The sequence below is a fragment of the Onychomys torridus genome, chromosome 5 (genome assembly GCF_903995425.1).
Source record: "Onychomys torridus chromosome 5, mOncTor1.1, whole genome shotgun sequence".
Classification (NCBI taxonomy): Eukaryota; Metazoa; Chordata; class Mammalia; order Rodentia; family Cricetidae; genus Onychomys; species Onychomys torridus.
In genome coordinates this window covers 80877083-80892211 of record NC_050447.1, presented here as the reverse complement: position 1 = coordinate 80892211, position 15129 = coordinate 80877083, and the positions used below count along the sequence as shown (strand labels likewise).

Genomic DNA, 15129 nt, shown 5'->3' with positions numbered 1-15129 from the left:
AATGATAAGCCCACAAAAAGCATGCCTGAGAAAGGACAGAATAAAGACGGGCTTGTTAAACAAAGGCTTAAAGCAGAACTATCCAAACATGCTCCAAGAACTAAACAAAGACATGGAAGTACTTGGGTCTAAATGAAATTGCAGGCCAATTTTAAAAAGGCCAAGAAGACATTCTTTTATGAGAACTAACTTTGAATGCCACCTTGATTGAATTAAGAAACACTTAGAGCAGTGGTTCCTGACCTGTGCATCGAGACTTCTTTTGGGGGTCAAACAATCCTTTTATATGGGTCGCCTAAGACCATTGGAAAACACAGATATTTAAACTACGATTCATAAAAGTCCCAAAATTACGTCTACGAAGTTGCAATGAAAATAAATTCACCACAACATGAGGAACTGTGTTAAAGGGTCACAGTGTTAGGGAGGGTGAGAACCGCTGCCCTAGATCATTAATTAGGTCTATTCTTGGGTTGCCAGTACAAGTGTTTCCAGAGAGGTTTAAGAGGAGAGGGAGGTCCCACCTTAAAGGTAGGTGGCTGTATATATGTACAATGAACTATGGGCTGCAGTCCCAGGCTGCATGTAGAGGTGAAAAGGAGAAAGCAAGTGGGGTCCTAGTGTTCCTTATTCTCTGCTACTTGGTCTACCTGGGTGTGAAAATTCCTACCCGTATATTCCTGCCACCATTTCCTCTATTATGCCTTTACCACCATGGTTGTGCTCTTATTTATTTATTTATTTATTTATTTATTTATTTATTTATTTATTTATTTATTTGAGCTGAGGATCGAACCCAGGTTGTGCTCTCTTAAAATGTCAGCCTGTTTCTGTCTGACATTTCATCACAGCCATGAAAGAAAAGTAACTAAAACTCACTCTTAAGTACAAAGCACAAGTGAAAAGATTGAACGATTTAAGCAGGTGTAAGAGTCAGTGAGTTTGAAGGAAGACAACTGAAATTTTCAATCATGCAGACACAATAAAAGATGGAGGTGAACTGAGCCCAGGAATTTATGAAACACTACTGAGTAGACACATAGATGCATGGTAGGATCCAAGGAGAAGAAAGGGAAAGGGGGAAGATTATTCAAAATGTAATGGCCAAAATGTCTCCATATTCTGTGGAAGACATGAATGTAAACACATGGGAAGCTCAATAAGCTGTAAGTAAGGGGAGATAAAGGACACTGCTCTGCTTCCTATGAAGCCAGAGTTAATGAACTGAAATTGTTAGGACTCTCCTATTAAAGAATTATGCATCTGCTAAATTATCTTCCCCAAATAAGGGAGCAATTCAGATATTCCCAGATCAATGCAACTGGAAGGGATTGATAGATTGGGGCTTTCCTGGTAGGAGGGTGGAAGGAGCTCTGGTTACTGTAAAGACCCTAGAGGATGACAGGAGAGTCCACTGGTTAAATAAAGGTCTTAGCAGGCACACAGACTGAAAGAATTGTGTTTTGTTTTGTTTGCTTTGTTGTTGTTTTTAGAGACAGGGTCTCACTATCAAGTCCCGGTTAGCCTGGGGCTCTCTATGTAGACCAGTCTGGCCTAGAACTCATACACAGAAGGTGATCCACCTGCCTCTGCCTCTAAATACCAGGGCTGAAGGTTACAGCCACCACACCTGCCCTTATAGTTTCATTTTGACCCAATCTCAGAGTCAGTTAAAAGTTGGCAAAAGAGATACAAGTTTTCATTTCATTTTGGGTTTTGTTTTTTAATGTCTGCCTCATGTGCTAGCAAATGGCTCCAAACAATGCCTGTTCCATCCCTAAACAGTTTGTAATTGCTACAAACAAGCATATTCTTACTTTATAATCATCAAAATTGCTAGGTTTTAACTCATATATTCTATCATGTAATCTATAAACCTTGGGGTTCAACAATGCTACCAAAAATGCCCATTACAACAAAAACAAAATGCACCCTAGATCAGGCTCTCTTTGTGTTGCCCTGCCTCAATGACTCACAGGCTGACTGGGTCCTCCATCAGTCCTTGATCCCCCAAACCTGGGCATTTTTCAAAGTTTAGGACTGTTAGCTCACAGACTACTTCCAGTTTGAACTGGTGGAAATTACCTCACGATTTGAGCTTCTGCAGGAATACTATGGATGTGACACAGGGCAATCAATCCTGTCAGAGCAACTGATTTTCATTCTTTCTGTGACCAATCATGTTCACTTTGACTTGATTGACACCTGTCTGTAGACTTCTCCTTTGTGAAACTTTTCTTTTTCCTTTGAGTCTAATAAACATTTTGTGGACAGGTATTTCAAGTCTGAGACTACCCTATTTCTAATCAGAATTTAACCCATTACCATAGGTGTCTATTGGATAAGTTAATTATTAATATGGAGGTAGATAATGATGACTTAAAATTCTGCTATTCCTTCTATCTTTATTTGTAATAAAAGGCATTTACTTCTCCCATCTATTCATGCACATATGTATTCCAGGGCAGATTAATGGACTTCTGTTTTGTTCAGTGGATTTCCATGATCACACCATTATGATCATTTTAATGCTCAGATGCTCCCAGATGCGATGAGTGGATCTTGCTTCGACATCTGCGTTCCTTTGGTGTGTGTCCTCATTCATTGAAAAATTTTCTAATGTTATGGACAAAGCAGGTTCCAGGCTATCTTACACAGCCCTAAAATGATTCTTTCTCTAAAAGCCCTGACTTCCTGTTGGGAATTGTTATTTTAAAACCAAATCCAGACGAGAGGTGTGTTCTTCATTACAGTGCACATACTCTATTTTAAAGTAACGTTTTTATTTATCCTTTGAAAATTTCATGTATTTTCTCATATTCATTCTCTTCCTCCAACTCCTCTCAGATCCTTCCCCACCTCCCAACTTTACATTTTCTCTCTTAAAAAAATAAAAATAAAAACCATGAAATCTATCTAGTTTGTGCTGGCTGACTTCTCCTGAGCATGGGGCTTCTATTATTATCATTAGTTTATGTTATATTATTGTTTTGATACCTACACATACACTTATCACTCTTCATGCTTGTAATTCTTTTCTCAATCAGACAGAAGTCCTGGTTCATTTCCTGAGGATGTCAAGGCTGCATTCTCTGGCCCCGCCCTCACCTCTCTTCAGGTGCTGTCTTCACCTCACTGGAGAGTTGAAAACCCACTTGACGTCACCACTACCAACCCTCATAGATGCCCTTCTTGTTCCACTTGGAGACCTAACACCTCATCTCATGCCACCGTGATCAACAGCCTCCCAGTGTGGACACCTTCTGTCGGGATCTAAGCTGTGTGAGAAGGCGTCCCTTTCCAGTGCTTGCCTGTCTCACCTGCTAGTGGCTCTTCTCTGAATTCGTAGGAAGAAAGAAAGGCTTACTTCTAGTTTTCAAATTCAAGTTCACCTTCCTCATTTGATCCTAACAAGTGGCTTATTAATGACTAAGTCACAACTTCTCTTTGACCTACATTATGCATTAGGGATTTAGTATAAAATGGGGCATGTGGATAATGAGAGATTTAAAGCCATAAACTATTCTGTCATAAGCATGATGTCTAAATAAATCACAAAATGTGTATCTTGTGCTCCTGCACTGAAATGCTAAGTGTCCTATTAGGAAGGAAGGTCCTCAGGGGGGGAAAAAAAGCATAGAGAGCAAAGCTGGGGGCTGCCTTTAAACTGAGCCTCTTTTTCATTTTCTATTCTAGATAAGGATTGCTTTTTTTCCACATTAGTTGACCTGCCTAAAGCCGTTTGTCTCCTGGGAGCTCATTTTATTTATTGACTGACCATGCACCCATGACTGCTGATGTAGCTCATTAAAAACGTTTATCAGCTCACTAGTCTCTTAGCTCTCTAAGGGGTCTGGTGGTCTTCTGCAATTGTGTGTCTCACTTAACAACAGAAACTCCTCTCAGACAGACTATTTTTGTGGTTAGTACTATCAAGCTAAGTCTTACTTTTGGTGTAATTATATTTCTTAATATTTAAGTAATACCGACTTTGCTGTAGTAAAAAGCTATTTATTAGAAACACAAAGGGATGCCTGGGAATTCTTATTTTCATAACTGAACAACCATCTATGTGTCAGATACTTACTATGCTTATAGCAGTGAATAGGATATGAAATGCAAATATTCTTATTTTTAAATAATCTTACTGCATTTACATTACCCTTGTCCCTCCCCCTCCTAGCTCAAACTCTTCCCCCTTCCTGATTCATGATTTCTTTAATTATTGTGGTTACATGCACATCTCTGCATATATGTGTACAACTGTATACATAACCTACAGAATTTATTTAGCCCTGACACACATAAAAGAACAAAAGTATAACCATATCTATCACTCAGCACAGAGAAACAACTTGAGATGGATCAAAGACTTCAATGTGAAACGTGATGTGTTAAGACTGCCAGAATAAAACATAGGCACTGCTCTCCCAGATACAGGTATGGGAAAGGGCTTTCTGAATAGGACTCTCTTTGTCCAGGAATGAAGGCCAACAGTTGACAAGTGGTGCCTCACAAAATTAAAAAGCTTCTGAAAGCCAAGGAAACAATCAAGCAGAGAGGAAGCCTACAGAGTTGGAGAAGATCTTTACCAGTCACATCTCTATCCGAGGATTAAAATCCAGAAGATAGGAAGAACTCAAACGATGAAGAGCCAAGAAAACAAATGACGCCATTAAAAACTGAGCTGTGGATCTGAACAGGGAGTTCTCAAACAAAAAGAAATAAAACTGGATAAAAATATATTCAAAATACGGTCAGCATCGTTAGTTATTAGGAAAATGCAAACTAAAACTACTTTGAGATTTTTGTTTTACCCTAATCAGAATGGCTAAGACCAAGAAAACAACTCGACAAGAAATGCTGTTGAGGATGTGGAAGAGGGCAGAACCTCACTCACTGCTTGTGGGATTGCAAACTGCTACAGCAACTCTGGCAACCAGTGCAGAGAGTTCTCCAACAGCTACAAACAAATCTAATATACGACCCAGCTATACCACTCCTTGGCATATGCACAAAGGATTCAGCATCCTACTCCACAGATACTTGCTCAGTCATGTTGATTTCTATTCTATTTATGATAACTAGGAAATAGAAACAACCTAAATGTTTTCCAACAGATGGACAATGTAAATGTGGTATATATACACTATGGAATATTACTCATCAGTAAAGAAAAATGAAATCATGAAATTTTCAGGTAAATGGATGAAAGCATAACATACTATAATGAGTGAAGTTACCCGGACATGGAAAGACAAACATCATACATTCTCTTTTCCTGGTGGTACCTAGTTCTGAATACTTAGATGTAAGTGCATGACTTAGACTAACCATCACCTACTATCTTCAATGTCCTCTAATGAGCTCAGAGTATACTTCAGGATGCAAGAAATTAAAATAAAACTTACTCTAAATGCTTTTGCTCCAAGAAGTACCCATCTCTGAGAATTTGATTTACACTAAAATGAGGATGTTGCTTTTGGGTTAGATGTTGCAGTTTGTGCATTACTACGTTTTGTTCCTTCTTCTCTCAAAGAACATTTTTACACAAGTACATAACTACCACCCTTGAGTTTTTAATTAATAAAAACCCTATTGTCCATTTTAGTGAACCAAATCCCATATCTCCTTACCATGAAGAAGAAAAATATAAACATTATCTTACATGAAAATAATGTGACTTGGGCATTTAGACACCAAGAACACATTTAATAGACAATTGGCTCTGTGTTCCAATGATTGCTGAAAGTCTGCAAACAAAATAATCTAAAACAAGAGCTCTTATATTTTATCCATGTATTTGTAAAGATGTCTTATACAAGGCTACCTAGGGCTGGGGGCAAAGTTTGATACAATGTTTACCTGGAAGATACAAGCTTGAACACTATAAAACAAGATAAACAAATAAGCACACAAGCAAATAAACAACAAATAAAAACAAAGCAACCATCTTACTTATAATCTAGATATGTTTTTAATTGACTTAGGAAAATATCTCTGAAAGTACATTTGTCAAGGACACTGGATTATCAGATTTTTCTTTAAAGTCTGGAGATGTTTATGGCTGTTTTAAAATATCTGTTAATATAGCTTATGTATTTGGGAGCAAGCTCTTAAGTTCAATATCAAGTTTTTTACTGGGGATGTCTTAGAATGGAGATAATGTTATTTTCTATGGAGAATAATGGTCCTTCCTGTGGAGCAATGGGGCAAAATGTTTTATTGTTCTTGCTATTTTGAATTTCAAATGAAAGTCCTTATTACACCTTAACCTGCCCGATCATTCAATCATGTGGTTCTAAACTCAGTCAGCAACACAGATTGGCTGCACCCGGTTTAAGAATCACGTATTCACTGTCAATCTCACTGCTGCTCTGCAATTTGCAAAAATTCAGGTGAAAAGAACAATACTGTGCAATGCATTTTGGGTGGGCATGGTATTCATCCAGATCTTTGCAAGCTCTGAAAATAAAGCCTTGGATAACTCAAGCCAGGAGGGCATTATAGACTTGGACTTTACAATAATTTCTAAATTTAATCAGTCAATTCTTGAGCTTCAGTTTCCAGAATGCAAAGTGAAAGAAAGTTTGTTGAGTCAATTCATACTCAGTCAACTGCTGTGGCCAAAAGCAGTAATTCTGCAGAATAGAATGAGATACAATCTTGATTGTGAAAGCCTCTGCTTATCTACTTCTATTTCTGAGTGTCATGACTTACCTATAAGACCAAATAATTCTGTGTGATAAAATTAAAAACAAAGACACTCACAGGATCTTGAAACACAAGTTGGGACACATAAAAAGGAAAGGAGAGAATGTCTAAGAACAACATTGAGATGTCCTGGAATACTGTCACCACTGTCACAGGCTTACAATTTCAAACATGATAAAGTACAAAATCACCTCCAAAGTGAAAAACATCTGTCCAGATGAAGCACACATTGGTCTTGGGTCACTATACAGAAACAACTGGTTTAGTCAACATGGAAATTTACTACGTTACACAACAGAGAAGACAGGCAGAAAAGTAATTGATCTTTTGTCGGAATCATTTCATCTAGGACTTCCCCGATTCTTTTCTTGTTCACCTGTGCATCTTCAGGAGAGGACCTTGGTCACAGAAGTGAACAAAGACCTTTTGGGCATCATGATAAGACACACAGATTCTCAGGAACATCTCTCCCTGCGTCTTCTGCTTACCCTTAAGGAATATTCTGCAGCGGTCCTTGCAGATCTCCTCTCATTACAAAACCCAGGACTTTGACATGTGTCCCTTTATAAGCCACCACTGAGGCTCGCCAGTGGCCTCTCAGAGTAGTCTTAATCATTTTGGATGCTGCCTGCCTACAAACATAGACATATGTAGTCTTGGGTGAAGCTGGGTGACACAGAAGCTGGGAGCCTCGTTTGCCAAGTTATCTGAAAGATGCTAATTTGGTTTCCTACTTTCAACTCAGAAAAGGCAAAGCTATTGGAAAGTGATAAAATCACACTAGCTCCTTAAGCACTTTTCAGAAAACTCACCAAAATCCACTAGCTTGACTCCGCCTTCAGTAGTCAACAGAATGTTATTCCCTTTGATATCGCGGTGGATAGTTTTGTTGTTATGCAAATGCTGAAGTCCCTGGAAGGTGGAAATTGTATAATGACTCTTAAAAGTACAAAACAAACAAGCATTTTTCAGGTGGTGCATTTGTGCAGAATCAATACCAAACACATGTGAAAATCAGCATTCAATGTTTTGCATTGAGCTAGTCAAACCAAAATGTATCATTTCCAACTTGGACTATATAGAAAGTCACAAAAAAAGAGCATACTTCTAAGCTTTCCCCCAAAATCTCTACACTATTTTATTACATTTATGTGTGTGTGTGTGTGTGTGTGTGTGTGTGTGTGTGTGTGTATGTGTGTGTGTGTGTGTGTGTGTGTGTATGTGTGTGTATGTGTGTGTGTGTGTGTGTGTGTGTGTGTGTGTGTGTGTGTGTGTGTAGGAGCATTCCTGAGAGCATGTGGAAGTCAGAAGACAATTGTGGGAGTCCGTTTTCTTCCACTCTGTGGGTCCTAGGATTAAACTCAGGTCATCATGTCTGGCAGCAAGCACTACTACCTGCTGAGCCCACTCAGGCATGGGCCCTCTTAAATTTTTGTTGATTCCAAAAAAAGGAAAATATTCTGAATACACTTACTTAAGATAGTGGCAAATAAAAAGATAACTACTAGAAAAAATATTTTCTATCTTTATCTATAAAAATAAAAAAAACCTTAAGAGCAGAAATCAAGGTCCTATCAACACAAAGTTGACTTCTAATGAAAAAACTCAATTTGTCTCTGCTTAATGTCTAGACTGCATTCAATCCTGTGCTAGTCAATACTAGCATAGTTATATTATTTTAAGTAGGATCTACATTTTTATTTAGGTAGAACTACTTCCTAATTATTGCACAAAGAATTCAAATGGCCTTACCATGAGTGCTTCATGTAAAATATATGCAATCAGAGGCTCACTCATTCGTTGCCCCCTCTTCAGAAATCCTTTCACGAGATCGGTCACTGATCCTCCATTGCACAGCTGGAAATGAGTGTGTCAGATGAACATTAACATGAACACAAGGGGCTAAAGCTCTTACTGTAAAAGGTTTTCTTAAAATGTTTCAAAAAATTGTTCTGGTATCCTGTTGTAAGTGCCTCATAAAGACTCTCATTATCTCCGTGAAATCACAAATGAAATGGGCATAAGAGACTTGTGCTTATGACTGATAACTTGAGCACACAGCTTTCATCTAAATTAATTTTTAGAAAGGAATCTTCTATTTAAATTTAAGGATAATTTAATTTAATTCTACAAATTATTCCTTGGTTTAGGATATAAGCTTCAAAAGCAATACCTACTTCTGCTATTTCAACTAATATAGTCCAACAGTGACAATGAATATACACTACTTTAAATGTGCACTTTCAAAAGAACCAAACCTTCGTTTAGGCAATATTGCTGAGTACACTGAAGTAAAGATGACAAATGAAGCCCTAGGAAACAATTTAGAATATTATTCTGTCTCTGTTCTCCAACACTCTCCTTCTCTACACACATGGAGACTCTGAACAGACAAGAGGAAAGAATATGGTGGAGAAATTTTTCATATCAGGGCTCTGCAAAATTAGTTAACATTAAGTCTCACTGAAAACTTTCAAAGGAGGCACCTCTTCTGCAATACAGACCAACACTGGCAGATTGTCTTACAAAACTATTCTCAAACAACTGTAAAGAACCTGAGTCCTTTACAACAGTGTTTCTCAACCTTCCTAATGCTGTGACCCATTAATACAGTTCCTCAAGTTGTGGTGACCCCCAACCATACAACTACTTTTGCTGCCACTTCGTAACTAATTTTGGTACTGTTATGAATCGTAATTCAAACATCTGTGTTTTCTGATGGTCTTAGGCACCCCCTGTGAAAACCTCATTGGACCCCCCAAGGGGTTGCGGCCCATAGGTTGAGAACTGCTGCTTTCTAAGGACCCAGGCATTAGAACTAGTTAGCAGTTTTCTGAAAAACAATGCTGGAGCTCTCTCTCTCTCTCTCTCTCTCTCTCTCTCTCTCTCTCTCCCTCTCCCTCTCCCTCTCCCTCTCTCTCTCTCTCTCTCTCTCTCTCTCTCTCTCTCTCTCTCTTCCTCCCTCCCTCCCTCTCTCCCTCCCTCCTCCCTCTCCTCCTCTCTTTATCTTCTTCTTTTGCAATATATAGTTCTCTCTGGGGCTGTCTATTGTGAAAGAAGTGTGAACACTGTCCAGAAAGAGGAAAGACTCCTATGCAATACTGTTGGAGTACTCCTATTACCAAAAACTGTCAGAACCACAAATTTACATGGAGGCCACCTTTATATAAAAGCAGGTTGTCAAGCACTTCTACCCAGAAGTGCTTGTTCAACCTCAGACTGATGCCACTCCCATTGTTAACCATGACACCAGTAGTAGTATTTCAAAACAGCTAAGGTAACCCTCTTCTTTTTGTCTTTAAAACCTTCCTCCTTGCCTCAACCTCTTTGAATGTTCCTGTATTTACTCTGATAATTGCCTTTCCATTGGGGGCTCCATTGTTCTGAAATAAATATTAGTATTTGGAGAAAATATCTAGCCCACTGTTTTGTTTGGGTTGACATCACTGTATTAGTGAAGAAGTCTCAAGTCTGCCTTCTTTGATATAGCATAGTGAATTTCAGGTCAACCCACAGCTTCTTTAAATAGTGAGTGGTGATTCTCCTCCTCTTTCTCTTTCTTCAATGCTGATGTATTCTATTGGATGGAGAGCTACTATTTTTCTACTTACTAAATGAAGGATATCTGAGCTGTTATCAGTTTGGGGGATCTAGTAATATATCATTATTGGCTTGTAAATGGAAACAGATGCACCCCTCTATGATAAGATGTCAGCATAGAGAAGATCTGAGTACAGAGGTTTATCACATACTCTATGTTTACAGTTTAGTCTTTCTGTAAACACCAAACTACTCAAAAGCTAATATGAATTCATTAAACAAACAAGTACGCAAAGCCCAGTTGCTAACACTAATACAGTGGAGGGTCATACAAAATTAATCCATGGCCAATAAAAATTAAACCCCTTTCTAGCACATTCTTAGGAATGATTTACTCCTGGTATGGTTTTCAACTGGCTCGTTTTTATTCTTTCACAGTTTTGAACATGGATATAGTAAACCAGTTATCTCCATTCCCATTGCCCTCTCTCATCCCCATTCCTCTCTTGTTGAAACCCCTTTCCCAATAGGTCACCCTTCTGTTCTCACATCTTCTTCATGTGTGTGTGTCTCATAGTTTAGTTAGAGTTCTTGCCTGAGCACAAGTGGGAGGTCACTTACTGAAGCATGAACAATGGAAGAAAGTGTCACTCTTCCCCTAGCAACCATTAACAGCCAACAGACCTTCATAGCTTTATATCCAGTATGTTTTTTACAGAAGTGATGTGCTGACCCAGGTAATATTCTTAACCTGATGCATTCAGATATAGATTCACCATAATAGCAATCACAGTTACGATGCATTTTAAAAGAATCACAATTTATTTATTCATATTCCACAAGTGCTTATTGAGTCATTAGTATATGCTAAGAACTAAGACAAGTCTTCAAGAATTTAAGATGACAAGGACCCCATGGTTCTCAAGTTTATTCTCAGGGATATCTCACAAGCCTTAGAGATAATCAGTATCACTGGGGCTAGGAAGCTGTTGCTGGCATCTGGAGGGGAAGGACGATGCCAGTCACCTAAAAGTTCAGAGAACAGCCTTCTACAATGCAGAACCATTCAGGCTAAAATGTCAACAGTGCCAGGATTAAAATAAATGACAATAACCTAATTAGGAGAACAAAAACCAATTACATGGTTTGTATGTGGATAGGAGATGCCTCTGAGAAATATCTGCAGCAGCTAAGAGAGGCTGGCACCACAGGTGGACTCTGTCATCACAGGCATACAGTGGTTCCCTCCAGACTACTTTAGCATATTCACTGTGCTTGTGATTTCTTGTGAAATTCACAACTGTACTTTGGAGGGTGCATTTAGTTTTACCTAATTTTTCTTTGTGCCCCTGTCTTTTTCATTATTGGAATGAGAAGGCCTTTCTCCAAATAGATGACACAATTTGTGACCCTCACAAGATGGACATCATGCCATTTTCCTATGACTCTACTTAAACTCACTAAACGTTTAAAAACAGGTATGTATATTTGAACTAAAACAAGAGAGTTTTTAGTGGTAAATAAAGAAAAAGAAGAATATCATTCCACGTAAATATGGACACTGTCCTCCACTGTGCAGGGGCCACTGAGCAAGATCCAGAGTCCCTCTGTGGAAGACACAAAAATGCAGTTGTCAGCCACGCCGAAAAGTGAGTTGCTCACTCTAGAAAGATCAACAAGCTTTACAAGAATGAGGTGAAAGGCATGACTGCTAACTACGGAAAAATTCCACGATGATCCTTCAAAGATTTCATTATCGTCTACTTTAAGGCTTAATGGGACAACGTAAACAACTGCAACTCTTTCCAGACAGTAAAATAATAGACAAGATGCCACAGTAACAGTCTGTACCTGTCAAAATTATTAGCCACAGTTATGTGTCATGGCCTAAACTTCATTACCAACTTGAATAGCTATAAAATCACACAGGAAACAAACATCTGGGTGTGTCTGTGAGGGTATTTCCAGAAAGGTTTAACTGAGGAGGGTGGACTCCCCCTTAGCATGGGTGACATCATCCTATATATAGACTTGGATCCGAGACTCAATAATGAGGGGAAGAAGAGTAAGACCCTGGGCACTAACATTCATCTCCCTGCTTCCTGACTGTGAACACATTGTGACTGGCCACCACACTCTCCAGCCACCATGCTTTGCCCACAACTGCCCCTTTAAACTACAAATCAAAATCAATCTTTCCCTCTTTAAACTACTTTAGCATTCTATTTTGTTATAACAAGAAAAGTAACTAGTTACCTTCTTACCCAGAGCATAAAACACACAAACTATTTGAAAATATAAATACAGAAACTTAAAGCAAATAAGCAATTTTTACCCTTAAAATTTAAATTTTGTAGTTTGAATTTTATATGATAAACTCCATAAAAGAAATTGAGTTACCTAAGGAATTAAGACAGTGATTTTTTGTAAAATAAATTAAAAGATTAATTTTAAAAAGACAGTGATTTCTTATATAAGATCTATAGTTATCGATCACATAATTTCTATTAGCTAAGTATTTCTTACAAACAATAAAATACAATTTGGGGAGTCATATTAGTTAAAACTACCTTCAAAAAGCATAGTCACTTGCTTTTCAAAACAAACAAACTCAACATCACTATCTGATAGGAAAGAAATAGAAATAAAGTTCTTAAATTTTATTTAGAGATAACACAGTATGCTTGAAAATATCAGGAAACTTATTTCCCTTATTTTTATTTCATTGATATTTTATACTATACTATAACATGTCATGAAAATATTTCATGTTTAGAAATCAGTAGTTTGGGTATAAAAATCAATCAATCAACCAATCAGATAACCAATCACAAGGAAAACTACAGAGAGTGTAACATTGAAATCAGGCAGACTCTCTCCACTTGGGCCTGGGTACAGAGATCTCCTTCTGGCAGCAGGCATCTTTCTTAATCTGGACATAGTAGTGAAATGGTGAAGAGAGAGAAGGAGGAAATGCCACCCTTTTGATTTAAGGTCCACTTTGCAAGATGGAGCTCATGCCTGGTGTTGTAACCAGGGCCCAGAACCTGTGGCTAGCCAGGTCCTAGCTCCTAGGGGAGAATCTATTCCTATTATTGTCAGACAAGGCACACCAACAACTTAGGAGTTAATGTATCCCATAGATTCATGTATCTCTGCCCTCAGAGAAGCTTCTTTCTGAAGTAGATGCTGGTTCATCGAGGCCCCAAATAGGTCAACATGCAGAGGATAAAAGACTCCAGAATGCTCAGCCCTGAGCAGGACACCTCCAGCAAACCCCTATCATCAGGTCACTAGGTTACTGTGGTCACATCCACCATTATGGAAGGAATATAAGTTCTCCATAATTCCTTCTTTCCAGATGTGCCTAACCCTGATGGTACATTTTCCATCTGAGAAATCCATTTCTCAAGCACCTTTAGGCATCAGGGTTTTAACATGAAGAATGCAAAACTTTACTTCTGAACGAAACGTAAAGAGATAGGTTAAAACAGAAAACAAAAGGAAAGATCTATCAAAATATGGAAATTACCATGGGAACAAATATCAAAGTCTTGCTGATAGCTTTGTGGCTTACTCCCTTAAAGAGACACCAAAAAGAAGGATCGTGGTACAAATTCTGATCCCTCATTGAGAGTGAAGTTTCAAATACTGTCCTGATGAAATGAACTGTTCCCACTAGTCTAAAGCCATCCCTGTAAAGGATACAGGGTAAACCTAAAAAACGTGACAATTCTTATAGAATGAAAGGATGGAAATACATGAATTGCAGAAATTCTTTAGCTAGATGACAGATCACCAAAATAAAACGGCCTTATGTGTAGCTTTAAAATGAAAAGCACCCAGGAGACTGAATGGTTCTATATTTAACCTAGGCAATTTTACAACACCAAGACAGACTGAAAGAAAATTCATGATAGGAGACACTCCCCGACACCCGCCCGCTGCCTAAGTATAGCTTTGCAACATAATGTGGAAACAGAGCCTGGGCAGTCTTTAATCAAACAAAATTGAAGTATAATTTTACTAAATCAGAGCTACACTCACTGAGTGCCTTCTTAGCCCTCTAGCACACAGATATGAACTAAAACAACCAGGACAAAGGGGAAGTCATCCCATAAGCAACATTGCAGCACTTCGAAAGGACAGTTTCTACAGGCCCTCTGGGTGTATTCTGTCCTTATTAAGACAGAAAAAAAGGTGTTGGTTTTTTTTAAAACTAAGATTTATGAAGAAGGGCTGTTCATATCTGCAGTTAGGAAGCCTTGCTTTTTAAAATTTTTTATTATTATATTTGTGTTTTAATTTTATACATCAGCCATGGGTTCCCCAGTTCTCCCCACTCCCGCCCCACCCCCACCTTCCAGCCCCTCCCCCCATTCCCATCTCCTCCAGGGCCAAGACTCCCCTGGGGATTCAGTTTAACCTGGTGGATTCAGTACAGGCAGGTCCAGTCCCCTCCTTCCAGGCTGAGCAAAGTGTCCCTTTGTAAGCCCAAGGTTCCAAACAGCCATCTCATGCATGCACTAAGGACAGGTCCTGGTCCCACAGCCTGGATGCCTCCCAAACCATTCAAGCTATTCAATTGTCTCACTTATCCAGGGGGCCTGATCCAGCTGGGGGCTCCACAGCCTTTGTTCATAATTCATGTGCTTCCATTCGTTTGGCTATTTGTCCCTGTGCTTTTTTCCAATCTTGGTCTCAACAATTCACACTCTTACAGTCCCTCCTCTTTCTCGACAATTGGACACCTGGAGCTCCACCTGGGGAAGCCTTGCTTTTGCTGCCTTTCATTTGTTTTGTTTGTTCCCAGTGTGCTCTGAGGTCTTCAGCTGAAATAGATCATGTTCTGCCCTGAGCCGTGGAACTTGGTTT

General features: G+C 38.8%; 1 protein-coding gene across 1 annotated transcript in view; it reads right to left on the bottom strand.

Moving 5' to 3' along the window:
* Nucleotides 1-15129, bottom strand: part of Myo3a (myosin IIIA) — a 177226-nt gene that overhangs the window by 141542 nt on the left and 20555 nt on the right. Inside the window, exons 3-4 of the mRNA XM_036188496.1 lie at nt 8467-8571; nt 7527-7626 (exon numbers count right to left, since the gene is read on the bottom strand). Coding sequence (XP_036044389.1) covers nt 7527-7626; nt 8467-8571 — 205 coding nt within the window. The remainder of the gene's footprint in view (nt 1-7526; nt 7627-8466; nt 8572-15129) is intronic.